Genomic DNA, 27,719 nt, shown 5'->3' with positions numbered 1-27,719 from the left:
CTGTGTTCACACACATGACCTTTTCCACAAACGTAAAAATCAAATGTTAGAACTTGCTTCTTGTATCACCAGCAGGCAAAATTCCTTATGTGACTGTCTCATGACCTATTGGTCTGGGAGGTCCTTTGTCTTCCCTCTAATTCTCACAAACCTGGAAATGCTCAAAAGAATCATGGCTACTTAAAGGTGCGCAGGCATTTTTGTGATTCTACCTTGACCTGAAGCTGCTATTTTCTGAAGTTTCTGTAACTTCAGTTCTGTGGGTGCTATCTCTGTTCCTCTGAGATGAGCTTCTCAAGAAGAGACCAGGAGAGGATCTGACATCTCGCGCTACAGTTTTTTTTAGCTTGACAGTATAGTTCTTGTAAAAAGTACTACTTCTCCACAATAAATCTATTTTCTGCATTCTGCCAAGAAAGACTTTTGAACATCAAGCGAAATCTAATAGTAAAATCTTTTGTTCCCCCATGTCTGAAGGGTAACGTTATGCACATGATCTGCAATTAACAAAACATAAGCTCTTGCCAGAAGATAACGAGTGAATTTGAGAAGGGAGAAATGATTGCCAGTGGCATTAAATCTTATGTTGAGTTTTCGGATGCCCATGAACTCTACTGTCTTTATCAAGGCATCCAGCACATGGATTTTAGTTTCTTCTGCCCGCCTCATCAAGAAGTAAACAGTTGCATCTTAGAATCTTTCTAGTAGAAATCACATGATGTCATAATAGATTTTATTCCTGTAGTCAGGCCACACAGGAGAACTATGAGACTGCTATTTTTGACGAATATGCAGAGGTGTCAGAAAGTTAAAGACTCCCCTTTGGACCCTGAGATTAATGAAGCAGGATGCGACCTTTATGTTTCCATCTGAAAACATAACAAAGATTGCAGTCATTTAGGAAGACCGCTCCCTTCGCAAAAACTATAGGAATAGGGTGAAGGGATGGAGTTTAGGGTTTGTGTATGATCACAAACTTTGAATTATTTATATTCAGTTTCAACCAATTATCCTCCTACAAGCATGTATGAATGCAATGTTGGCATAGGGAAGCCCCATGGTTCTGATTTTTATACAACACCAGTAAAATGTTGTATGTTAAGCGTGTACGTAAAGAGAGAATACAAGATGGTGCAAAATAGAAGACAATAAAGAAGATTGTTAAACCTTACAAAAGCGATGTTTATTGACAGTAGTAAAATGACAATCTTATGTCTGTCTGACGGAAATTATGTAAACCACCTTAACATGGAACTCCAAAACTGGTCTGAGGAAAATGGCTCAGAAATGCCGTCTGGTTAACCGGAACAAATGCAGCTGAGAGATATGATAGAACCAGGACCCCAGAGTTTCCATTATATGCAAAACTATTTAAATATTTAATGTGACATCGTTTTTAATTTTAATGAATAGCTGAACCGTGGCTAATGGCCCACACCTTTACAACTTCCACTCGTACATGGGGCTGTGATGACTGGTTTTGGGTGAATTTAAATGTTCATATTCGAATCTTGGTATTTCCTTTGACTTGCTCATTGGTACTCAAACATTTTTTTTGAGCCAAGAAACAATTGATCACTAAACTTAACATTTCTCATGTCTTAAAGTTATTCCCAGGAGCACAGCTCTCCCACTAGCTCCTACAACTGTGTCATGGTGTCATCTTTGTTCCATCGCCAGTCTTTCATCAAACATTCCCCCTGTTTCATACTCTTGCTTTTCAGTTCTCGTGTCGTTATCATACATTCCATGCTACAAAAATATCCTCACACTTATTTTCTCCTGTCTAGACTCATGTTCTACTCTCTGGTTTTCTTCCCCTCATACATGATTCTTTCTCCAATTTGTAGCCAACATTTCTATTAGTCTTCCTGGAGCTCCCATAACCCTCTCTTATTTCTTCCTTTCTTATTACCTTCTGAAGGCCTCTTTCCCTTTTTGCACACATTTTTCCTTCCTGTGCACAGACTTTCCTTTGTGTGTATCTGTGACCGTAGTTCTACTCAACTCACATCCAGCACTCTTCGTTCAACTTCTCACACAACCCTGGTCATCTCTTTCCCTCACTGTGTTATCTTACATTTTAGCACTCTTGGTCTCTATTCTGTGCATTTCTCTGTTCTCCTTCACTACCATTGTTTCATATTCCCTTAAAATCCTGCTTAGATCTGCTCATATTTTTTTTAATTTAAAATTCTATTTATTGAAGAACAAAAACTCGTGCTCACTTAAAAACATGCAGTGATTGAGGCATTTTACAGCGTATGTAGGAAAGAGAATATACATTAATTTGATACAAAAGTAGCTCTCATAGGACATTCAGCGCAACCATGATGGAGAGACTGTACCAGATTACAAATGGAGGTTCAGGATGTTACTCAATGACTACCCTCCCCTCTCATACATCCTCGTGGTCAATTCCCTCCATAGGTGCACCAATTACCCAACACCTTGTCCCATTTCTTGGGGCAACCCCTACTGTGATTGACTACCTGCTCTGCGACACTTGCTGCCAGTTTCAGCCATATCTTTTTATATTTAGGCCAGGTCCCCTCTCCCGAGACATTCAAAAGGAGCTGCTTAGCATCTAGTGGGACCATCTGCCCCAACACGCTGGTCATGACCTCAACACTACTGGTCAGTAAGGCTGTATGAAATGGAACGACCACAGTATATGAAAGAAAGTACCTTCTTGTCCATCCCCTCAGGCAAAGTGGTAGACCCCCCCTACCCATCTTGTGCATGAGTACCCTGGAGCAATAGGACCTGTGGAGTATCCGTAATTGAATCAACCGGAAGGAACACGTATTCCCACCTCTATTGGGCTCTGAATAACCTCTGTCCAGTCGTCCTCCTCAAGTGTCCCCCACATCCCCCTCCCAGGACTCTTGCAGGGCTGTTAATGGGCCTGGGACATTGTTCATTATTTTCTGATTTGTCACGGAGACTGCCATGCTCCCCAATGGATCCAAAAAGAGGCGGTCCTCCAGCGGCGCTGCCTCTGGCAGTTAGTCTCCCTCCAAAATATGACGCTGAAGTGCATGTTTTGATTGCAAGTATCTATAGTGTTCGGTCTCTGGCATTCCATAATCTTGGTGCAGGACATCCAAGGTCACCATCGCATGCCCTACCAACATATCAGCAAGATGTTCGATGCCCATCAGTGCCCACTTTGTGAACCTGCCTTGGGCCCCGACTTCCCGCAAGGGGTCGCTGCGCCATAGCTGGGTCTGTTCTGTCATCTTCCCCTCCCAGCCTAAGTATTTTGTTGCCTCCCTCCACACACGAACCACTGTCTGGGCGAGAAGCGACAGGGCATGCTCATTTTTATACAAAGCTGCTTTGTATCCTTCGATTCCCATAGCATCTCTATCAACGCGAAATACCAGCTCTGCTTGGACTGCGAACACCCAGTCATTAACTGTCATTAGTTGTGAGCCCCAATAGTACTTGAGAATGTCGGAGACTGCCAACCCTCCTCGGAGATCCCCCTCTGTAGCTTGCAAAGTGCGATGCGGGTATTACCTCCATCCCATGGTAACTCTGGTAAATACGGATCGCAACTGGGACACCAGGCCCTTTGCCAGCACTTTGACCTCCAAATTTAGTAAGGAGATGGGCCTATAAGAGGTGCACTACACTGAAGACTTGCCCTTCTCTAGTATCACTACAATGGTCGCAGCCCTCTGGTTCGCCGTCAAACACCGCTCCTCCCTCGCGGCATGTAACATGGCTAGCATGTTTTCTGCCACTTTATTCATCATGCATTTATAAAGCTCCACAGGCACAGTGCTTGAACCCGCCGCCTTGCCCAACTGTAGGGCTCGTAACGCCCGGGCTATATTTTCAACGGCTAAGTCTCCGTCTAGGGTGTCCCTGTCTTCTTTGGAAAGCCTTCGAAGAGATATGTGTTGCAGTAGATCAGCATAGTACTCCTCAGACATTTGGGCCACAGATGCGTATACCCCTTCATAATATGTAGCGAAAGCTGGTCACTCTTATAACCCCGTCACTGCCCTCCATTTCCCTAACCCAACTTCGCCCCTGGTCTCCCTTTCAATCCATGCATGGAGTTTATTGGCTTTGTCTCCCCGCTCCTATATATTGACCTGTTTTTTAGGCATCCACAACCAGCTTCACATGTGTTTTTTGGTAATCTCATTTGACCAATTATACCTTTATTTTCTGTAAAGAATCTTTTCAACAGGGTTTGCAAATCAAATTAATTGTGCATTGTTTATTAGTGCATCTGTTAGAAGTTCAAAACTATTCACTTTACAGCAAAGCTATACCTTTTTTTCCCCTCTAGTTGGGTCGGTTATGAAAAGCCAGGTTTTGAAGGTCATCAGTATTTGCTCGAAGAAGGAGATTATCCACATTGGCGTGATTGGGGTGGCTACAATGACCAGCTGCAATCTTTTCGTCCCATCGTAGCCGTGAGTGCTCAGTATTTATTTTTTAATGCTTTTATAATTTTTAATGGCAGTATCTGTTAATCAATGTCCTGTTATGCTCCAACAGGATTTTTCCACTTCACACATGATAATGTACAGTGATAAAGACTTTGGAGAGAAAGGTGCCAATATAAATGTTCTAGGAATTATTTCTAACATGGAGGACACAGGATATGGCTTAAAGACACAGTCCATCAATGTTCTAAGTGGCGTGTAAGTTCAAGTTGATAGTTTTTTTCATATTTTGGTAATATTTTGTTATTTATCACATTGCTTGTTACTTAACCTACAAACTTGACTGGAATATCTATCGATCTTATTTGGCTTCCATTTAGAACCGAAAGTTATATGCGGGAAGTCTGATCTGGAATGTTGGGACTGGAGTTGTCCAACTCATTCTATTGTGTGAAGTTTAGCAAAAGTGATTTTGAGTAGACTCACTTTTGAAGTGTCTTATCGGTATTTCCTGTACTCCTGTAACACTTTATGATATTGGCCTACACCTTGGTCAACTTCAGATAGTTGTATATATTGTCATTCATTTAGCATTAGTACGGGCAGTAATTAGCACCTTTTTTGAGAAAGTTTGAGCAAAATAATTGTGACAGAAATTGTGCATCTTTTTGTTCATTTAGCATTAGCTTGACTGCTAATTAGCTCCTTTTATAACGCATTTTAAAGAAATTAATTGGGACAGAAATTGTGTCCGACGGGTTTCTAAAATGTCCAGTCGTTTTGGGTCATTCACTCTACAAAATCTAACTGGTGGGGGAGCGGCGGGTGGGGAGTTTGGCAGAGGGGAGAGCATTGATATTTAATAACCTGTGTTGAAAAAGGAATGCGCTAAAATACAGGAAATGGAGGTGTCCAGTGGGAGGGGCCATGGTGTTCAGATAGACCTTGTATAATTGCAGGTGTTTTCACATCTACTTCGTTGACTCACTGGATACACTGATGCTCACTGAATAATAAGGAAAGTCACTGACATAGACTGAACAATGAGGGAGGCTACTGACATACACTGGATCAAGACAAAATATATATATATATGTATACTACTGACAGTGAACTGCTCCTCAGTGCTCTCTTTTATTTCTTTAAAATATTGATTCAAACCATGTGAAACCTTCAAAGCGCACGAACAGCAGATTGAAATGTACGGGTTGGACAAGTTTTGTTAATCCCCAGTATTTAAGTTAACAAAATGTCACCTTTTGGCGACGTCGTTTGTTCAGGCTGTTTTTTAAAGGCACATTTTTTAGGCAACTCTTGGAACCAGTGTTGTTGCCGTCTCCCGTGGACATTTTTGTGTTGTGATCTGTTACTGCAAGGTACGGCTCTAACGTTTATGAATTGCACAAGATGGTATTACTAAAACGAGTAAAAAAAAGTTTATTTTAGTCATGAGGATCTCTTGCATTAGCTTCAGGGACAGGGCTGTATTTTTTTTTTGCCCACTCCACTGCAGTTAAAAGGAAATGAGCCATATCAAAGACGTGTGTGAAGAGACTTGGATGCAGTATGAATGATGAAGCGATTTCAGTGCTTGGAGAGGAGCACAGAGCTTTCAAAGAGCCTCGTTTGGAGATCTAACACTTTCGTTACCATACCTTATCAGTAAATATAGCTACTGAGATCAGAATGCTGATGGATGAAGAAAAGTGACATCGCCAAACTGTCAGCTTTCCAAACCTGTAACCTGAACAGATTCATGCGCGTTTTCTAGTCACAAATAGTCTCCAACCAGGACCTGCTCACCAAATGCAGGCAAGAGAGCGTGGACACCATCATTATGAGAAAAAGATGACGATGGATAGGACACACCATCAGAAGAGAACAAGGCACCATCACAAGAACAGCTGTCCATTGGACCCCTGAAGGCAAACAAAAAAAAGAAAGGCCAAAGAACACCTGAAGGCAAACTGTGGAAACAGAAATAAAGCCCCTTCCCTGAATCACAGCTGCAGCACTGTATGAAAACGTAACCAAGGCAGACAGAGGTGGAGGTCCTTCCTGCTGCCGTACATTCCAGTCGGCAGAACAGGGGGTAAGTATAACCACTTTTGTGACGTGATCCTACAAACTAGTCAACTAGTCAGACACAGATGGCGCTTGTAATAAGACAATCATTTTAATGTCCAATAACAACTTGGATAGGCTGAGGGCTGCAGGAACATAACAGGTTTTAAGGTTCTTAAGTGGCATCCAGTACCTCTCCTTCAAGATTTTTACAGTGAGTTTTTAGTGAAGTCCTCTATAAGAACCTTCTGATAGATACTTTAACTGCAAATTCCTCATTTTATGAATTCCCAGAGGCATCAGACTGGATCCGTAAACTTTTCCGCAATTGCTTCTTTGGGCCCGTAGGTGGTGTCGATTTATCCCGCAGTGACCTTGCCTCCAGAACTGATGTCACCCCTGCACGCTGACATCATCTCCTTGTTTCAGATGATTGTGAAGTAGATCCAGAGCTCTGCTCCAAAGCTTCTGTCGGTGTTTTACACACTTTCAAAATGATTTTACTGACAAATGTCGTCTGCCCTTCCAGCCCATTTAGGGCTCCAGGGGTCATGGCGGTCGCAGAGGACAGGTCCAAGAGCAGCATGGCAGGTATTCGTTTTCCACTTCCCCTGCAGCCACCGCGAGCCCGCTCTACTTCTCCCTTTGGGAGTTACTAACAGACATCGAGGGACTGAATACACCTTTACCCTACCAAGCCGTCACACAGTTACCCAAGACTAGAGGGTACTGCAGATAATCTGTCAAAGTTACACCCTTCCCTGTTACTCAAACCCCACACCTACCTCCTTCCTCCAGTTGTCCTTTTTTCACCCAGACTTCAACAGAATATGCCCCCATTCTTGTCGGAGAGCTTCAGTCATTACTGATCAAAGAGATAGTCCAGAGGGTGCCTGAGAACGAGAGAGGCAGCAGGTGCTATTTCTGCTACTTTCTGGAGCCCAAGAAGGATGGTGGGCTCAGGCCAATTTTGGATCTTCAGATCCTGAACATGTTCCTTCCAAAGGACAATTTTGACATGCTAACTGTAGGGATTGACTGTAATTTGAATGGCGTACAGGGCCTTTGAGTTAAATGTCACTAGTAGGCTGCAGCACCCATTGTGCCATCTACTACAGTGACAGTGCAAACATGATTACAGGCCCTAGCATTTGTAGTCTGCCTATTGCATTTTTAAACCGCACATTTAACCTGTCAAAATACCCCCTTTTGAGAGGTTAAAACCTTCTTTTTAAATATGTCTAAGTCACCCCTATGAAGGCCTTATTGACCATAAGGCGAGGTGCATGGTATATAAAGTAAGACATGTAGGAATTTAATGTTAAACATATCCTTACAATGAAAAGACCCAAAAACGTTTTTCACTGTAGCAAGGCTGGCAGCTCTACAGGAAAGTAGTGGGTTATATTATTGCCTTTAATAGCGTTAATGTTGGCTAGGAAACAGCTACAAAAATAATTAAACCACTATTTTTATTAGCTATTAATAATACAATTCAGTGGTTAAGTTGCATTTTAATAAATATTAAGAAAATTTTACTTTCAGAATGATATCTTTTCTCTGTCTAAATTCTCTGGAGGCCCATTTAAATGTTTCTCCCACTTCTTCTGGCCAGTAATTACCATTTGAATAGGTATGAATGGTGTGACATGCCTCCCAGAAACAAACAATGGGCTGACCAGACTGGGTAGAGATTACCTCGCTGAACTTGACAGAATATGTAGGGTAGAGCTGTGAGCATCCTTGTTGACATTACGGTGTCAAATTCTGCTTGAATGTTGAATCCTGGTTGACCGTTCTGCAGAGGTTAAACATATGAGACATGGGGCACACTTCAAAGAGGCCTCCCTGTCAAAGGCAAATATTAACTGACGCCTGGGCAAGGCTCTACGATTGTCACCCCAGCCAGGAAGATTCCAATCACAGGCTGGGGTTTTACTTATAACACTTAGGGCACCCATCAAGGGGTGAGAACAGAATTGCAAAATATATTTTGTGTATCCATTGTCTGGTTGCTTTTTTTCTACCAGACGTCTGTCTCTCGGTCTATTGGGGGTATGGCCACTGCTTTAAACTGTATTTCAGTGTTAGCTGTAGGAGGACATTAGTCTTACCCTTAGTAAACTACCCTCACATGCACCCAGCCCTCAGAGCCCAAGTAAGTGTGACAGAAGACTTTTACTATCTTGAAAATGGCCAAAGGGGATAGGGTTGTCCCCAGGAACTGTTACCAATTAGTTAAGGCATGCCCAGGTGTCATTCCCACCCACTAGCTTGTGCCAGGTATAAACAAGGCACATGCATGCACCCACGTCAGAAACCTTCTGGACCAGAGAAAGATCAGTGAAGGACTGAACAAGCTGTCGGCGATCTTAGAAGAGCCCTGAAAGGACTGGACCTGAGGCCAAAGAAGTGGACTCCAAGGGTCATAAGGCTGACCTCCTGTTAAAGCTACTGGGACACAAATGGATACAAAAGGCGTTTTCCTCCCAACTGCTCATCTGACCAATTAAAACTGGACCCCACTGTTTGGTCTTTGCTTGACACCCTGTGAGTCTCTAAGTGTCTCCCCAGAGCTCCTGGGTGGATTTGGAAGTGTACTGCTATGATGGATTGGGGCTTAAATGACTAAAGTCAGAAGGTAACATCTTTGACCAGGATACATCTGGTCTAGGTCCTGGACTATTTTGACCATTGACTTTCATTGGCGCTTTATGCTTCTTGGCGCTATTCCTACTAAAAAACTTTACAAATTCACCTCTTCTGTTCCCCTTGTTGGATTTTTGTCAACATGGTGCAATTGTTTTGTTAAATTTTACTCTGTGTTTTAATTTGGTTGGGATTTTTATTGTTTTACATTTTGACTGACTATTTTGGTACTGCATAAATACATTGAACTAAGTGAAGCTTATCCGCCATGAGCCATAGCTACCAGGGGGTTGACCACATGTTAATTTATTGACTTAGAGGGTTCACCCTGACAAGGGTTTTAAAAAAAAGAAAAATTGATAGAAAAAAAACCCCAGCCCAATACATCCACAATAATCATGAAAATAATCCCATAACGTATAAACAATAATCATAATCATAAATGTCCCCGCAAAATCAATATAATAACACAAAAAAAGAACACCACATTAAAAAACACAGAACACCAATAAAAAGAAAAATCAAAAGGAAAGAACCCCCCCCCCCCCCCACATTATTCTTGATCATTAGAACTTTGACGTGCAGAATCGATAAAGCATCTCCCATCCTTTTCATCATAACACTCATCCAGGCCGTATACTGCACCATCCCGCTACACCCAGTTCACGTCAGTCTACTCAGCTTCAGTCGTCTTTTTCTGAAGAAAGAGTCTCAGGGGTTCCCAAATATCTTTTGGCCTCGAGATTGTGGGTAATTCCTCCGCATAAGTTTCCATGTTATCTTTGCAATAAATCAAGTCTTTTATCCAATGTTCTACTTTCGGCACGTGTTTCCCACCCCACGTAATTGCTACTCTCCGTACAGCCGTAAGCAAGGCCAAGCGCACAAACCTACCCCTCACTCCACGGATGTGAGGCACACAACACAGCAGACAAACAAGCGGAGTGCACTGTAGCTCCACATCCGCCATGGACTTTACATCCTTCACCACAGACTCCCAGAAGTCGGCCACTCTACTACATCCCCAAGCGAGATGAAGAAAGTCAGCGCCCTCTAATCCGCACCGTACACAGCAATCAGTCTCACGCTGACCAAAGCTATGCAGACGTGCAGGGGTGTAATTCACCTGATGTATAAATTTAAAATTTGTGATTCGTAAGTTTCTGTTCATAATGAGTGTACCTGTTAACTCAGACATATTTCCAATCTTCCTCCGAAATTGGTTCAGGCAAACAGGCATTCCATCTCTCCCTATTCCTGTCCGGTTGACGTATGCTTTCTTCCTTAATCAATCTATACAGTCTAGATATCAGTTTTTCATTAGTGGGAGTAGTGAGCACATGCTGCAAGAACAGTAGTGTGGGTGGTTCCATAGGGTAGGTGACATAGTGAGCCCTGACCGCATGTCTCAGTCTGTGCATAGTGAAACTGAAAAGTAACTTTGGATTACTGATATATCGCAGGGCGTCCTGTGTGATGAACTCCCCTTTAGGGTAGACATCTTGCATTTGTGAAAAACCCACCTCTTTAAGCAGCCGCATCGATGGTGCCTCATGAGTCACTGACAATGCAGCATGATGTTCTATGACCATGGCTGGTGCGTACAGCGGTAACTTGCGCGCCAGGCGCCCTATCTCCTGCCAGGCCGCTATTGTCGTATCTACTGCATTTATCTCCGTTCTAGGGATTCTGCGTGACCGATGCGTGAGCATACTGTGTAATGTCATTGGGTATGCATCACCCTCGTCTACTGCGACATGAGGAGTAAACGCATGTGGTCTTGTCTAGTAAAAGGCATATTGAGCTTGCGCACTCAAATAGTAAGCATAAAAGTCTGGTGCTACTGCTACCGTAATCACTAGTGAGAACCGACCATTTTACGCAAGCCTGCTTACCTCCCCAGACCAGCCGGATCAGAGTCCCTCGGAGAGTGTGAAAAAAAAACTTCGTCAGCGTAATAGGGATGTTAGCAAACAAATACAAGAACCGCGGCAGGACCACCATTTTGAGTAGTGCAATACGATCCACCAGGGAGCGGCAGGGTCACCCACACATCCACCTGTTGTTCCAGTCTGGCGTATGCTCTCCCATAGTTCCCACGAATCACCACATCCGGGTCTCGGTTAACCCAGACTCCAAGATATTTTATTGGGTCCACAGACCAAACCAGCGGGAATTCCACATCCGGCTGCACCGTGGACTCCGTCAGGAGAATAACGAATGGATGTATCCCAGTTAACAAGGAGGCCTGATAGACGCCCAAACCGTACATATTCCCGCAGTAACTGCGCCAAATATCTGGAAGGTTTGCCTACAGAAAGCACCATGTCATCCGCGTATAGCGAAATGGCAACTGGGCGATAGTTAAAATTTAGTGCTGTTTCCCTATGTCTCTGCCTAATAACGCACGCTAGTGGTTCCAATATTATAGCAAAAAGTAACGGAGATAATGGGCAGCCCTGACGAGTACCCCTCTTTATATCAAACGGGTCAGACGTCAACCCACCAACACGAACCATGGCCGATGGTTCCGCATACAACACCCTGATCCACTGCACGAAAATAAGCGGAAAACCCATGTGCTGGAGGACAAAAAACATATATTTTCATTCGACCGAATCGAACGCTTTAGCTGCGTCTAGCATCACTGCAGCGGCCGACATGCTTGGCTCCAAGATATGTAGCATGGAGAATATAGTCCGAAGATTATGGGACGTGGATCTATTGGGTATGAAACCCGACTGGTCCGGCAGCACCAGGCACGACATTAGTGGTTGCAGTTTAACCTCTAAGATCTTGACAAGCACCTTGGCGTCTATATTAATCCGTGACAGAGGGCAATAAGAGTCGCATTTATCTGGGGGGTTATCTTTCTTAAGCAGCGTTATGATCAGCGCTTGTCGCAGCGATGGTGGCAGTTTCCCCGACTCGTGTTCTTCAGCATACACTTCTAACAAATTTGGCGCTAACAGATCCACATAAGTTTTATAAAATTCGACTGTGAGGCCGCCGGGTCCTGGCGCCTTTCCGTTGGGGAGGGCCAGTATAGCAGCTTTAATGTCCTCAACATCTATAGGTAAACTTAAGTATTCTCTGTGGACATCCGACAGCCAAGCGCACGCAACGTCCTCCAGGTACTCTTCTAATTCAGCCACCAATACCTCCCCTTTGGAAATATAAAGGTCCGCATAAAAGTTGCGGAATTGCTCAGTGATGTCAGGTGGATGATAACACTCCCGTCCCTGTGGATCCGTGATCCTATCTATGTGAGGCTGTTCCATTCGGTCCCTTATCTTACCTGCCAGTGTACATCCTGGTCTCCCTCCCTCTCCGTATCTGCGCGCCGTGTGTCTACGAAAAAGGTATCGAATTTCGGATTCAGCTAAAGTGTCATACTCCAGAACCAACTAATGTATGCGGGCCAGGGTGTCAGCAGACGGAGCTACTATATAATTACGTTCTAGTACTTGTAACGCGGTCTCAGTTTTGAGTAGCTGCGTTCTGATATCTTTCAAAATGCCTGCCGCCATGCCAATGCACACCCCTCTGATGGTTGCCTTAAAAGCCTCCCACAGAGTGGAGACATCATCCACTGAACCCTTATTCAGAAAAATAAATGTGTTCTATGGCATTCCGCACCGTAGCTTCGTAAACCGGAAACAGTAGTGCCTCCGAACGCAGCCGCCACGTGAATGGGCGATGCACGGCCGTTGGGATCTTTATGTCTATCTGTACCGGGTTGTGGTCTGACAGCGTACGCGGCAAGTTTACAACCTCCTGCACCCACTCAATCGCATTCCCACTCAATAACCAGTAGTCTAGTCGCGACCAACTATTGTGCTGCGGCGTTGCGCAAGTTCCCTCCTTGGCTAGGGCATTTCGTAACCTCCACGCATCACTCAATCCAAATTCTACCATAGCACTCTTCACACATTGGGCTACTATGGGAGTACGGTGAGACAGTGGGTTGGACTTATCAAGCTTGGGATTCCAGTATGTATTTAAATCTCCTCCCCATAGAATATCTGCTTCTGGCTAACTCCTTAACTTTGCATACATCCGTAGAAAACCCACTCCAACCTCCCAATTAGGTCGAGACAAACTCCATCCCCCCTCCCACACATGTACCCCCTCTACCATACAACACAACAAGTGGGGAACACCCGCTGGGGGAAGGGAACGGCAGCGAACACTCAGTCTATGGTGAGTTTTGCCAGACTTCTCAACTGTGTGGCGCGCCTGTACACCATCAAACAATAAATAGTCAGCCCCTAATGCGCTGACCCAGTATAAGTAAAAGTAACTGCATGCATCAACATATGATATAATTGTAAGGGAGTCATCCCCAATCCACAATTGTCCAAACGTACAATATCTGAACAGCATACGTCTGCTGTAGTGCTATATCCCCACCATTTCCTGGCAAAGTAGAAACAGTGTCACCAGCACTAATCCTTGTCCTCTAAATTTGGTGAGGTTGACAAACTACCCGTCTCGTTCTGTCGGGGCCTGGACTTACAGCTACGTTTCGAAAATTTCAGGTCAGATTTCGAGTCCGTGAAAAAATGCGCTTGACCCTCGTGAGAGATTTTTATTTTGGCTGGGTACAGCATTGCGTATGACACCGAGGCGGTCTGAAGTAGTTTCTTCACCGGCACAAATTCTCTACGCGCTGCTTGCACTGCCGGGGTGTAATCTGGAAAAAAGGACAAGTTGTCTCCCTTGTAGTTAATGGGGGGCCTTAGCTCTAGCCTCTCTCAATATAGCGTCTCAATCAGCATAGTTCAGGAGGAGCGCAATGATCGGGCGGGGCGGCACCCCCGGTTTAGGTCTGGGTCCCAGTGAACGGTGCGCCCTCTCAATGATCATTACTGGGGATAACACTGAGCCAAAGAGCTCGCGCAGCAGGCTATCGATGAACGGCTCCATTTTGGTAATGGCAGTGGATTCAGCCAGGCCAATTATGCGGAGGTTGTTGCGCCTAGAGCGCGCTTCTAAATCCTCATTTTTTGCCTTAATGACCTCCAAAACCTTCTCCATTTGTAGAATTTGGGTCCGAGATTCCGCCTACGAGTTCTGGGTGTCCGATAGTCTATTTTCCAGGATATCTAGCCTGTTCTCGTGCTTTTCCACCTTTTTCCTCACCACATCAAGGCCTGCCGCCAGCGCGTCTATCTTGCTATCTATGGACTTCATCCCAGAGCGTAGTTCTAGCAGAATAGTCCTGGTGTCTGCTTCCGAGCCTTCCTCCATCCCAGAAGTACTCTGCGTCTCCGGTTGGTTCAGTAGCCCACGTGTTGCATTTGTTTTCAAACTGGAGTTTCGGTTGTTTGGGGTCAGATTTACCCATAATGATGATCGTGTCTGTGCAGGGCCTTATGTACTACTGCCTCCGCTAGCTTCATCGTGGTCAAAGACCCAGCACTCCGTTTCGGTATTTAATCAGGCCGGTCCTCTAGCTGTGCCACCACTGTGTCAAAGCCCCACAACAGACAGGCACAGATGCCACCCCACAAAGCTAAACCCCACGTTCAGTCTGAGGGGATCAGCGCGGCGGTATGCACAATCAACAGGCGTCTTCAACAGTCTCCGCGACTTGAGCCTCTGCCACTCTGTGGACAGTTATCACCCCCACATCAATTTAGCCAGAGGTGTTAGTTGAATATCGCAGGTAACTCCATAGCAATGTCAGTTACTGCCGCTTTCTCTTCCAGTATATTTCTGGTAGAAGCACAACCGCTCCACCATGCGAGAGCTCAACAACGTGGGCCTCAGTCGTCAGCACCTGGAATGCTCCCAGGCCGTGCCACTGTCTACGCGCAATACCAGGATTCGAGCACAGCCCCCCTCCCCGCGCACCGAAAGCACCGGCAGAACCACGTGCCCCCCGGTCCTCAGAAACAGGCCGGGGCTTGCTACAGTGCGTTCATACCAGCACCCCCTGGCCGTGGAAGGAAGAGCCCGCACAAACCCCTTCAGTAAAGTAGCGGCAGTACCGCTAATATGCACCCAGTGCAATCAGCCCAGCCTGGCCTCTACCAGTACCACCTCATACTAATTTGGGGGCACTTGGACAAGACCGCGCAGTCTGACCCGCACCCGACCCAGCATGCGGCCCCTATTCCACCTACCTCACCTCCAGCGGACCTCCGGGCACGCCGAGCTCCGTCCCAGGGCAGGGCAGCAGTCGCCTCTCAGCAGGGCTCCACTCCTCGCACCGCGGCCGCCACAGGCTCCCAGAGTTCACACCGTCACCTCCGCAGCACAAGCTTAACCAGCCGCAGCTTCGAGACCGCACTCATCCGCTGTCGGTAACCCGTTCATTCATGCAGGGGGGAGTACGCCGACTCCCGATAACCGGCACCGTTAATGTGTGCACCTCACCGCTCTGCCTATTTCAGTAGCGGTCCCTTGAAACGAAATCTCGGGCGGACGCTATTTTCCCAGCGGCCGAGTAAGAACCGTGATCAGCGATTTTGGTGGGTTCCAACGCACCAACGGGCACAGAAGCTTCTCCGATGTCAGCAAATTTAAGTCATTATCACAGCATGCAGTTTACTTGCGGCAGAGGCGTCTTGGACCTATGGTAATAGCTGGATTGGTATGTCTGACTCGCGGAGCTCCTTCAGCAGGCAGCCATTCCACCTCGCGCCGAAGCCACGCCCCCACCCTGACCAGGGTTGTGATTGTTCCTTGTGGGATGTTAGTCCCTCCCCGCCACCAAATAATAATCCAATTTCTTACACTAACCCTGACCCATATTCTATCTGCTCTATACCCCCAGGACTAAATGATGTCCTTGGACTTGCAGGACACATAGTTATGTTATATTGGAAAAAAGTGTGCACCGGGTTAAGTGCTGTTTTGCAATGCCATAAGAATGACACAGCTCTGGACTGACATCTATATAATATAACACACAAAGTGAATTAATTGTAATCTTTTTTATTATTTTATTTTTTTGAAAAAATATATTTTTCTCCTTCTTGTGTTAATCATTTTATAATTTTGTCTCTCTTTTCTTATCCATAAATGATTGATTATTCGTACAAATTCAGTTCACACATAATCTTTTTTGATACATGAATACATTGACATTACAATTTGTGTTACACTGATTTGGTCACAACGCTATGCGGAGATGACAATTATAGTAACAACTTGTATTTTTCACATATGTTGTAATCAAAACCACAATTTATAATAAAATCAAACTAATATGAATAAAACACTGGCAGTGATATAAGGAATACCACCAACGCGTTTCGGCAAATGCCTTCTTCAGGATTTTCTTATACCAGTGAATGCTCTAAAATAAAGATTCAAAAATTATACACAGTTAACAATTACCGTCCTGAGCTAATAATATGCCAAAAATAAATTCTTATACTGTGTATATATACATGAAAACAATCAAATGACGCTCATGATAATGAGGTCTGGAATATCCAAAGTCAAACACTCCCATTCAGGGTCACTACAATCTACACGACAATATCCCTCTCCCTAAAGCGATGTTTTATCTTATACATTTAAATTTTTATTTGCATCTTATAAGTTCATGTACAAAGATACGGTCAGAAAGGTAAGAGTGAATCCTTGACTAATTTCTTATAGTGAATCACTCCAAATTCTTTTAAAATTCTTATCTAAACGACTTGCTAATTATGGTCTACTACCTCTCAATTCTTTTTATTTTTGGTGAATGGAACATATTACCATTATATTGTCCGTATATCGTTCTGATCTTATATTATTTACTATATTGAGATTTGGATCTCTATATTTTCTTATGATCATAAATTAGTCAAGTATGTATATATACATTATAAGAATTTATTTTTGGCATATTATTAGCTCAGGACGGTAATTGTTAACTGTGTATAATTTTTGAATCTTTATTTTAGAGCATTCACTGGTATAAGAAAATCCTGATGAAGGCATTTGCCGAAACGCGTTGGTGGTATTCCTTATATCACTGCCAGTGTTTTATTCATATTAGTTTGATTTTATTATAAATTGTGGTTTTGATTACAACATATGTGAAAAATACAAGTTGTTACTATAATTGTCATCTCCGCATAGCGTTGTGACCAAATCAGTGTAACACAAATTGTAATGTCAATGTATTCATGTATCAAAAAAGATTGTGTGAACGGAATTTGTACGAATAATCAATCATTTATGGATAAGAAAAGAGAGACAAAATTATAAAAAGATTAACACAAAAAGGAGAAAAATACATTTAAATAAAAAAAATAATAATAATAAAAAAAAGATTACAATTAATTCACTTTGTGTGTTATATTATATGGATGCCAGTCCTGAGCTGTGTCATTCTTATGCCATTGCAAAACAGCACTTTACCCGGTGCACACTTTTTTCCAATATAGCTTAATTCCTTGATAGGGTTATCCTTTGATTCAGGGGCCCCGTGTTTTTTCAAAAAGCACATAGTTATATGTGTCATCCTTCAGTCCAACAAGCGCTTGCTCCCATTCCTCGTGAGTAGAGGAGCACTTTCAATTCTCTGTTCTGCTCTTTGGACTAACTTCAGCTTCCCTGTGTCTTCTTGAAGCTAATTTTTGTGTTGCAACCCATTTTTATGAGTGTGAAGTGCTAGTCTTCCTATACAGAAACAACTGGATATTGAAGTCACTTGTGGATTATCTACAAACGACCAGCTCCCATACTTTTTTTTCCTTCCGGTTCTCCATCAATGAGCCAAAATCCCACTTCTGGCCTGTACACAGGATTCTGGACATTATGGCATTCAAACCATTTTCACCCCTGCAGTGAGGCAGTGACATTCGGGATAAGATCCTGATGATTCATACTTGTTCTTGGGTTCCAGCCCACGTGGTTCTGAGGTTTCTTGCTCTTCTTGCCAGTGTGAATTCTTGTGGTGCCTCATTCCCGTTGGCACATGACTGCTATGCCGTGAATGGGCTTAACCCTATGGGTGCCTCAATAACAACATCTGCATGCCAAACAGGACTTTAAATGGTGGACGAATGACACCAACCTGACAGGAGGCTGATGTTTACTCTACCCCACTCAAAGCTCATGTGATGACAGACGCATCAGCTCTGGGCTGGGAAGGCCACTTGATAAAGAGGACTGAGACCTCTGGTCTTTGGTTGAGCAGATGCACCACATAAACTTTATGAAGTTTCTTGCCATCTGGATGGCCTTCTCTGCCTTTTTGACTTGCATCAAAGGCAGCCCTGTGCAAGTTCTGATGGACAACACAACTGCCATGTGGTACTGCAACAAGCAGGGTGGTGTGGTGTCATGGGTGCTGTGTAAGAAGCACTAAAACTGTGGCAGTGTTTGGACCTTCAGGGGATCTCACTGACTGTCAACCATCCGACAGCCAAGGTGGTTGATCTCAGCCATCTGGCTGCCAGGACGTATGTGCTCCGCAGATGCCATCTATCCAACCATTAGTGGCAAATGCATAAAGATGTAGGTCAAGGCGTCTTCTCCCAGTGGGCTGTGCCCTGGGTAGACCTTTTTGGTCTTTGAGAACAGACGATGTCTAATCTTTTGTGCTCTAGAGTTTCATTCCCTGGAAGATGCGTTTCACCTTTTGTTATACTTTAATCTCCTCTGTGTTCCAACCTCGGGTGCTGATTCCCCAAAATCTGAAGAAGGTCGGGAGAGACCAGACTCGTATCCTGATCACAAAAGACTGGACTCAAAGAGTATGGTACTCTGAGCTACGGATATTGAGCATTTGCCCTGTGATCGATCTACCACTTTGAGAGGATTTGCTCTTCCAGCAGGATTTAAGGGCTCTTCACCAAACTACCACAATCTACACCACCTTGTGTGGAGACTGAGTGACATCAGATGAATGGTTTTGATGTACCTTTAGAGGTGGTAAGTATCGTCTTGGCAGTATGACTTCCATCCATGAAGTTGATGTACTCTGGAAGTTGGGCAAAGTTTGTGGCCTGAGACAAGGACCATTGGGTTGATTAGTTGCAAGCTAAGCTTTCTAATATTCTTCAATTTGTACTGTTTTTAGGTCTTGCGCCTGCATTGCAGTGTGTAGCATTGCTCGCGCAGCGAGAGACCTCTTGTATGGGGTTTGAAAATGGACCTAGGAGTCGCACACTTTTGGCCCACGCTATTGGCCTTTGCGTGCGTCTTTTTATGAAAGACGGCACGCAATTGGCCAAAGGCGGGTGCATTGCTCCGCCCATGGCCTATTGGTGTCTATTACGCACACCGCTGCCATGTGGTTTCAATTATCGTGCCTAGACATGGGCGCGATAATTGAAACCACATGGCTCGCTGTGGCGCGCGCGCTCTCGTTTTATATAGGTATTAACTGTAGAAATGCCAAATACATTTAGTGCTTCGCTGCCTTTCGCTCTATACAGCTACTAAATACATATGCTAGTCCTCATTTTGGACCAGCACTAAAAGCTGTCAACATCACTTAAAAATGTGAGGGCTAAGGTTAATGTGTATAGATCTTACACATAACCCCTCATGCCCCTGCCCTCCTACATACTGCATCTTAATGTCTCACCCTTGGTTCCAATTTCTTTCAGTTTCGGGTGTGCCCCCACCCTCTTCCGAGCACGAACAAAAATCTATTATTAGGCTACATTGACTAGGCTATGCCTTCTTGAATATTTGCAGTGTTTTTGCGATGTTTATAAAACTAAGTACCTATTTTTATGTGGTTGGCAGACAGTGAAATCGTTAAGCTTTACAGCAGACAACATTCGTAGCATATACATTGTCACCCATGGAGGTTGCTTTGATCAGTGCCTGGCTTCCTTCCAGAATCACCTGTAGCAGATACCCAGACTGTGTCCGATTCCTCGGAAGGCAGATCTGCTCTTTAAGTAAAGTCAACAGCAAGGACTTTTCAAAATCTGCAGGAAGACGACAGCAACCGCAACAGGCACCACATTTCAGTGTTTTCAAGACCTGTTCTAAGTGAATGGGAGTAACCTTGATGACAGCAATGGGACTAGTGCTGATGACAATTAAAATAGCGCAGATTATACCAATGGGACTAGTGCTCCTGACCACAATGCGACTAGCACTGATGATAACAATGGGACTAGTGCTGATGCCAATAATGAGAATAGCACTGATGATGACAATGGGACTAGTGCCGATGCGAACAATGAGAATAGCACTGATGATAACCATGGGACTAGTGCCGATGCCAACAATGAGGATAGCACTGATGATAACAATGGGACTAGTGACCATGACAACAATGACAATAGCACTGATGATAACAATGGGACTAGTGTCGATGCCAACAATGAGAATAGCAGTAATAACAATGGGACTAGTGCCGATGCGAACAATGAGAATAGCACTGATAACAATGGAACCAGTGCCGATGCCAACAATGAGAAGAGCACTGATGATAACAATGGGACTAGTGCCGATGCGAACAATGAGAATAGCAGCACCGATAACCATGGGACTAGTGCCCATGACAACAATGAGAATAGCACTGATGATAACAATGGGACTAGTGCAGATGCGAACAATGAGAATAGCACTGATAACAATGGGAGTAGTGCCGATGCGAACAATGAGAATAGCACTGATAACAATGGGAGTAGTGCCGATGCCAACAATGAGAATAGGACTGGTAACCATGGGACTAGTGCCCATGACAACAATGAGAATAGCGCTATTGATACCAATGGGAGTAGTGCTCCGGACAACAATGAGAATAGCACTGATGATAACAATGGGACTAGTGTCGATGCCAACAATGAGAATAGCACTGATGATACCAATGGGACTAGTGCCCATGACAACTATGAGAATAGCGCTCATGATACCAATGGGACTAGTGCCAATGCCAACAATGAGAATAACACTGATGATATCAATGGGACTAGTGCCCCAGACAACAATGAGAATAGCACTGATGATACCAATGGGACTAGTACCGATGTCAACAATGAGAATAGCACTGATAATCATGGGACTAGTGCTTATGACAACAATGAGAATAGCACTGATGATAACAATGGGACTAGTGCCCCAGACAACAATGAGAATAGCACTGATGATACCAATGGGACTAGTGCCGATGCCAACAATGAGAATAGCACTGATGATAACAATGGGACTAGTGCCGATGCCAACAATGAGAATAGCACTGATGATAACAATGGGACTAGTGCCCATGCCAACAATGAGAATAGCACTGATAACAATAGGGCTAGTGCCGATGCCAACAATGAGAATAGCACTGATAACCATGGGACTAGGGCCCATGACCACAATGAGAATAGCGCTGATGATACCAATGGAACTAGTGCTCCTGACAACAATGTGAATAGCACTGATGATAACAATGGGACCAGTGCCGATACCAACAATGAGAATAGCACTGATAACCATGGGACTAGGGCCCAAGACAACAATGAGAATAGCGCTGATGATACCAATGAGACTAGTGCTCCTGACAACAATGAGAATAGCACTGATGATAACAATGGGACTAGTGTCGATGCCAACAATGAGAATAGCACTCATGATAAAAATGGGACTAGTGCCCATGACAACAATGAGAATAGCACTGAAGATAACAACAGGACTAGTGATGATGATAACAATGAAAATAGCTCTGATGATAACAATGGGACTAGTGCTCATGACAACAATGAGAATAGCACTGATGATAACAATGGCTATAGCTCTGATGATAACAGTGGGACTAGTGCTAACGAGAACAGTGAGAATAGCGCTGATGACAACACCAACGACAACAACGAAAATAGCACTGTTGATAACAATGAGACTAGTGCCGATGACAACGACAGTGGTGCTGATGACAACAATAAGAATAGCGCTGATGATAGCAGGACTAGTGCAGATGGCAAAACTGCATGATTAAGAGACTGTTACTCAGGGTCAGCACTGCTCGTTCATAGGAGACACTGTCCTGGACTCACATGCCTCTCATCAGTGTGCACACTGGTCTTTAACCATATTCCTCCAACAGATTCTAGCACATTATTACAGGTTAATATGTTCCTTGAGAGGCCTCCTGACTCCTGCCATTGGGATTTAAGTTCTGCCGCTATGTTGATTATAATTCCAGTGCTGGGGCATTGTGCTTTTGGTAACACAAAGCCATTTCGTGCTTTACCTGTACTTGTTTGTTTTTGTGAGTAACGTTAAAGGAACCAGTATGCGCTGTGGATAGGGCTTTTTGGTATCAGCAAGCATTTGCAATGCAATAGGTCTCGCATTTACGCGAGTTTGACCTATTGGCATGGTAAATGACAATGGCATTTATTTATGTTTCAAAAACCAAAACATAAATAAAAGGCAATGTCATTTACAATAAAAATAGCTCAAACTCTCGCAAATGCGAGACCTATTGCATTGCAAATGCTTGTTGGCTTGGGCACTGTTAAAGATTATTTGTTGACCCTCTTAGCCTTTTTGCGTTTCCCTGATCAGCTCTCCCTGTTAAAGCCACAAGATGTGTGATACGTTTTTTTGGAAGGGCTTACATATGTGTTTCCATCTGCATGCTTTGTTATGCAGCAGTGGGACCTTAACTTGGTTCTAACTTGCATAATGTGCACGCCTTTCAAGCCTATGTACATCTATTTATTTAGAAGTTTGATCCTTTAGACCGTCTTCCTCACTCTGGTTACTTTAGTACATGGTAAAGGGTGAATTCCAGATACTTTCAGCAGAAGCAGTATATACTATCACCTTTCTGGACAAGTTGGTGCCTCGGACCTGGGCGTCCAACTTAGCACACTCCTCCAGACCAACGGTCTGTTGGATCCTACCCAATATGGCTTTTGTGCTAAACATAGCACTGAGTTAGCCTTGATTACATCCACTGAGGAGGTAAGAGAGGCTCTGGACCAGGGAGGCACCGCGATATTGATCATGTTGGATCTCTCCAATAACAGAAACAAAAGTTTTGCTCTACCTGTCTGAATAATAATAGATCGAATAGATCTTACTGATATATAACCCAAAGAGTCGCTACCGGCTATACCATTTGAAAGAGAGCACACAAAAAGGTCTGATTGAAGATTATACTTTTTTTTTTATAATTCTATTGGTACATATACATAAAACAGATACTTCAAACATAACTAAAGAAGGATATATACAAAAACCAAGGAAGGCCCCAACAGAGAGGTAAGAGGGGTGTATAAACAATTAAATCACATTCATACTCACCAGGCAAAACATTCAACCTTACACAACCAATCAATACATTACATATGCATTTTCACCACGTTAAAAAATATACACACAAAGGTACTCTCCTCAAAACATTAATGTGTACTGGTGGAATTGATGGAGGCAACCAAACAATACAAAAAGACACGCCGACGCGCGTTTCGGTGCAATCACCCAACAATGAGTGTGCCACCTTCTTCAGGGCGTAAGTTTTATGCGTTTCTATTGTCCGAGGGGCCTGTAGAAATATGAAGAATCATAATATCTCATAAAAAGTTATACAATAATTTTACAGAATTCTAATCAATACATCAACTACAAATTTGAGGGAATTTATGGATAAATGATATTTGTTGGTTACTCAATCTTAGAACAAATGGTGTAGCATACGAGCACTCAAATTGGGTTTCCATTTAATGAATCAAAATACTTGTTTTCAGAATATACAACGAGAATTGTCAAAAAGGAATAATTATAAGCAACTGCACATTTCATGCCACTTCTCACTAGATGAATTGAACAGAAAGGAACTGAAAACAAATAGCAGTGTCCCTCCTCGGGGCCATGCGATAACTATTGAAATAACATCAAGACAGAATGTTGGATCTCTCGGCAGCCTTCGACACGGTCCATCATGAAGTTTTGATGCACCGTGTATCTGTAGGGGGGCTTCAAGGCAAGGCCTGGAATCTCCTGAAATCTTTTCTTACTGACAGAATCCAAACAGTTAGAGTAGGGTAGTAGGGTAGAGGAGTAGCTAGAGTTAGGGTAAAGATAGGTCTAAGGCTTTTTCCCTTCCGTGTGGGGTACCGCAGGGGTCGTCCCTCAGTCCTACACTTTTTAATGTGTACATGTCCCCGCTGGCAGCCCTGATAAGATCTTTTGGGTTTCAATTGACATCCTATACGGACGACACGCAAATTGTGTTGTCTCTCCAGCCCAGCAAAGAAGCTGAAACTGGAACAAGATGCCACGACTGCATGAAAGCCATTGCCGGCTGGATGTCTTCGAATTGCCTGAAACTTAATGCAGGAAAAACGGAGTACATTATATTTGGCAACAACGTAAATCTTTGGACGCCTGATTGGTGGCCAGAAGAAATGGGAACGCTCCCGACCCTGACTAAGAAAGCGAAGAACTTGGGGGTGATTGTGGACAACAGACTCACTTTTGGTGATCAGATAAGTCGGGTTGTCTCTACAAGCTTCTTCATCCTCAGAATCCTGAGGAAAATGAAATTCCTTCTTCCGGAGGACAGCCTCAGGACAGCAGTCACAGCGCTCATTTTGTCTCGACTGGACTACTGAAATAGTCTCTACTTGAACATCCAAAAGAGACATATGAAAAGACTCCAGATCGTGCAAAATGCCGCAGCTAGGCTGCTGACGGGCACCCAGGTTTGTCTTGGTTAGGAAGGGACTTCGACATCTCCACTGGCTTTCTTTTAAAGCCCTCTGCACGGTCTTTAAAGCCTTAAAGGGCATTGGCCCCCATTACTTGAAACAACGCCTACAATGGTACGTTCCCGGAAGAACACTGCGCTCATTGGAAGCAAAACGAGTGATTGTCCCCCAGTTAAAGAAGCCCACTGGGGTGGCTGGAGTTTCATCACTTGTGCTGCAAAAGCTTGAAATAGCCTACCTCTGCATCTTAGAAATTCAACTGAGCTCCTTTCCTTCAGGAAGGGGCTGAAAACCTGGCTCTTCACTGAATATTCACTTCATCATTGTCCACCAATTAGGCAGTGCTCAGTGCCAGAATACGCTTGGGTAACAGTTGCGCTTTAGAAGTATTAGTAACATAATATAACATAACATTCTATTAACCATAGTTGATGTTGTCCGTCCATGTGGGGCTCTTATCTTGCTCCCTACCTTTTTAGTTCTGTGACATCCCACTATGGAGGAGAGGATTCATCAATTAGACCCCAAGAAGGCCCTTTGCTTATGCATTGATTGAGTTAAGGAACACCAATTCAAAGAAAAACTCTGTGCAGGGTTTTCTGGTGCGAAGAAGGGGAAGGAGTTCCAGAAACTGACCTTATCAAGATGGAGTGTTTTCTGCATAAACATTTGCTATGCCTTGGCTAAGGAGGAGCCTCCTGAGGGTTTTCAAGCTTATGCAACTACAACTAATGTCGCCCCTACGGCCGTAGTCAGGAGTGTTCCAGTGCTAGATAGCTGCCAGGCTGCTACATGGGTATCAACCCATTTCTTCATCAGGCATTACTCTCTTGATTTGCATGTTCACAGAAAGGATCATTGGTTTACCTCATCCTGCAGCAGGATTTCCTTGTGGGAAGTTCACTCCTCAGACCCTCCACGTTCAACAGGTGCTTGTGTGGGTTCTTTTCAAATAAGGAATCTGCAGTCTGATGTATCCATGAGAAGAGAAAATGATTCACCCTTGGTGACGTTCTTTCTGGTGGATTATCTATCTAACCACAAATTTCTCACATCTCTCCCTAGAATTCTAGGTTTTAATAACGCCTCATGTTAAGATTGTACACACTGTTATGGTTTGCAATCCGTTACGGACACTGCTTGCCTAAAGGCGCGTAATGCTTCATAGTAAACTGATGTCAGTGCGCAGGGGGCATGGCAAAGTCACTGCGGAGTCTGATGGTGTCACCTATCACCCTGTGGGAGCACTTGCTGAAATGTTTATGGATCCAGTCTGGCGCCTGGGGGGGAGTCAAAAAGGTGAGGTATCTCTGGTTAGATAGAGTATCCAACAGAAAGAGCATTAATGAAGTTAACTTTTTCTTCTGGGACGTTTTCACAATGTAAAATGTAACACAGCTGTGTAAAACTCTGATTGAATTTACATTAAAGTACATACCTTCCTTTGAAGGCCAGGACCAGCGTTCACTTGATAAAAGCTTGTCTGAAAATCCGCCATTTTAATTGCATGTGGCCGGCTCATTGACTTTCTCTTTGTTAACATAATGCTACGTCAGTTCTGGCGACACTTAGGACTACAGACAACAGTCACAGCAGATTGTAATTTTAAAAGCGCAGGGGCTTAATGCTTAGTCAGTCTTTACTTGTCACCTTGGTGGTGGAATACAAAGAAGTCTATTGATCACCTGGACAGGGTTGCTGTCCTAAATACACATTTCATCCTTGGCAGAGAATAGAAGGAAGATTAAGTAGCAAAGAAACACACCCTGAAAAACGAGCCGCAGCAGGATTCGCCAGGGGCTACAGTTGTGCCTGGCACGCCACACCACCCTGCTTTCCCTTTCATATTCTCAAGCGTACTGTCGAAGCAAAATATTACACGTGATATTTTATTTGTTGGCCTCGTCCTTGTTTGACTGTTGACTTTTTTTTTATTTTTATAAATCATAAATCTTTTTATTAACATAACTCAATAGACCATACATTACAATAAGTATTTCCAACAGTGCACAGGAAGGCAGGCACAGTACTTCCTCAACAGTATGTTCACAGGGTGCTTTCAGGCAGTGAAGGCCCCCAATACCGTTCAGTCCCCAAGCTCATTCCTCTGTACTTTTGCCTGGGTGCCCATATCTTTTCCCACTTCTTAACACACCCCCTGCTTTTGTAGATCGTTTCTTCAGCCCGCTGGCACCAATCAAGGTCCCGTCTCCAGTTGTCCAGAATCGGAGGCAGCGGTGCTCCCCACCCCCTGGCGATGTTTCTCTTCGCTATTCCTGCAGCAAAGCCCAACCTATATTTCCTCGTATCTGGACCAGTCCAAGTCACCTTTTATCATCAGAAGCAACCATTTCGCATCCAGTGGAACCACCCTCCCTACAATCCTGGACAAAGTGTCCGTGACTTTTTGCCAGTATCCAGCAATCTCTGGGCATTCCCACAAAATGTACATGAAGGTTCCCTGGCATCCCCACACACATATCGCTGTAGGGGTCCTGCCCCATGTGTATAGGTGGGTCCTCGGGTAATAGGTGCGATGTAGTACCTTAATTTGCACTAGTCGAAATCTGGAGCGGACTTCTATTTCTCTTGGGCTCTGAATTGATTCCTGCCACTCCTCGTCATCTATGGGTCCCAGGTCTTTTTCCCATGTGTCTCGGAGGGCACTTAAGGGATCAGGCACATTGCTTATCAGTTTGCGATAGACCATTGAGGTCGGCTTCTCCTTGATTGGGTCCAGTAGCAACCTATCCTCTAGTGGGGAATATTCTGGAATAGAGGTGTCACCGTGAATGTAGGCGCGTAGTGCGTGTACTAGCCTCAGGTGGTGAGATCTTTGAGTTTGGTACAAGTTACATTCCTGCTGGAGTTTCTCAAAAGTAAGGGGGTAGTTTCCCTTCCACACGTCACCCAAGTATTCAACCCCTATCAGCCTTCACCCTTGAAAACCCAATAGAGCCGCTACCTGCCTCAGGGGATC

At 44.1% G+C, this 27,719-nt stretch overlaps 1 protein-coding gene across 5 annotated transcripts in view; it reads left to right on the top strand.

The window, feature by feature from the left end:
• The window catches only part of CRYBG1 (crystallin beta-gamma domain containing 1), a 901,344-nt gene that overhangs the window by 741,523 nt on the left and 132,102 nt on the right, over positions 1-27,719 (top strand). For all 5 annotated transcript variants that reach the window (XM_085611232.1, XM_085611231.1, XM_085611233.1 and 2 more), the window contains 2 exons: positions 4,310-4,436; positions 4,522-4,667. In XM_085611232.1, the coding sequence (XP_085467358.1) occupies positions 4,310-4,436; positions 4,522-4,667 (273 nt within the window). The remainder of the gene's footprint in view (positions 1-4,309; positions 4,437-4,521; positions 4,668-27,719) is intronic.

The sequence above is a fragment of the Triturus cristatus genome, chromosome 6 (genome assembly GCF_964204655.1).
Source record: "Triturus cristatus chromosome 6, aTriCri1.1, whole genome shotgun sequence".
Lineage (NCBI taxonomy): Eukaryota > Metazoa > Chordata > Amphibia > Caudata > Salamandridae > Triturus > Triturus cristatus.
This window is presented reverse-complemented; position numbering and strand designations above follow the sequence as displayed.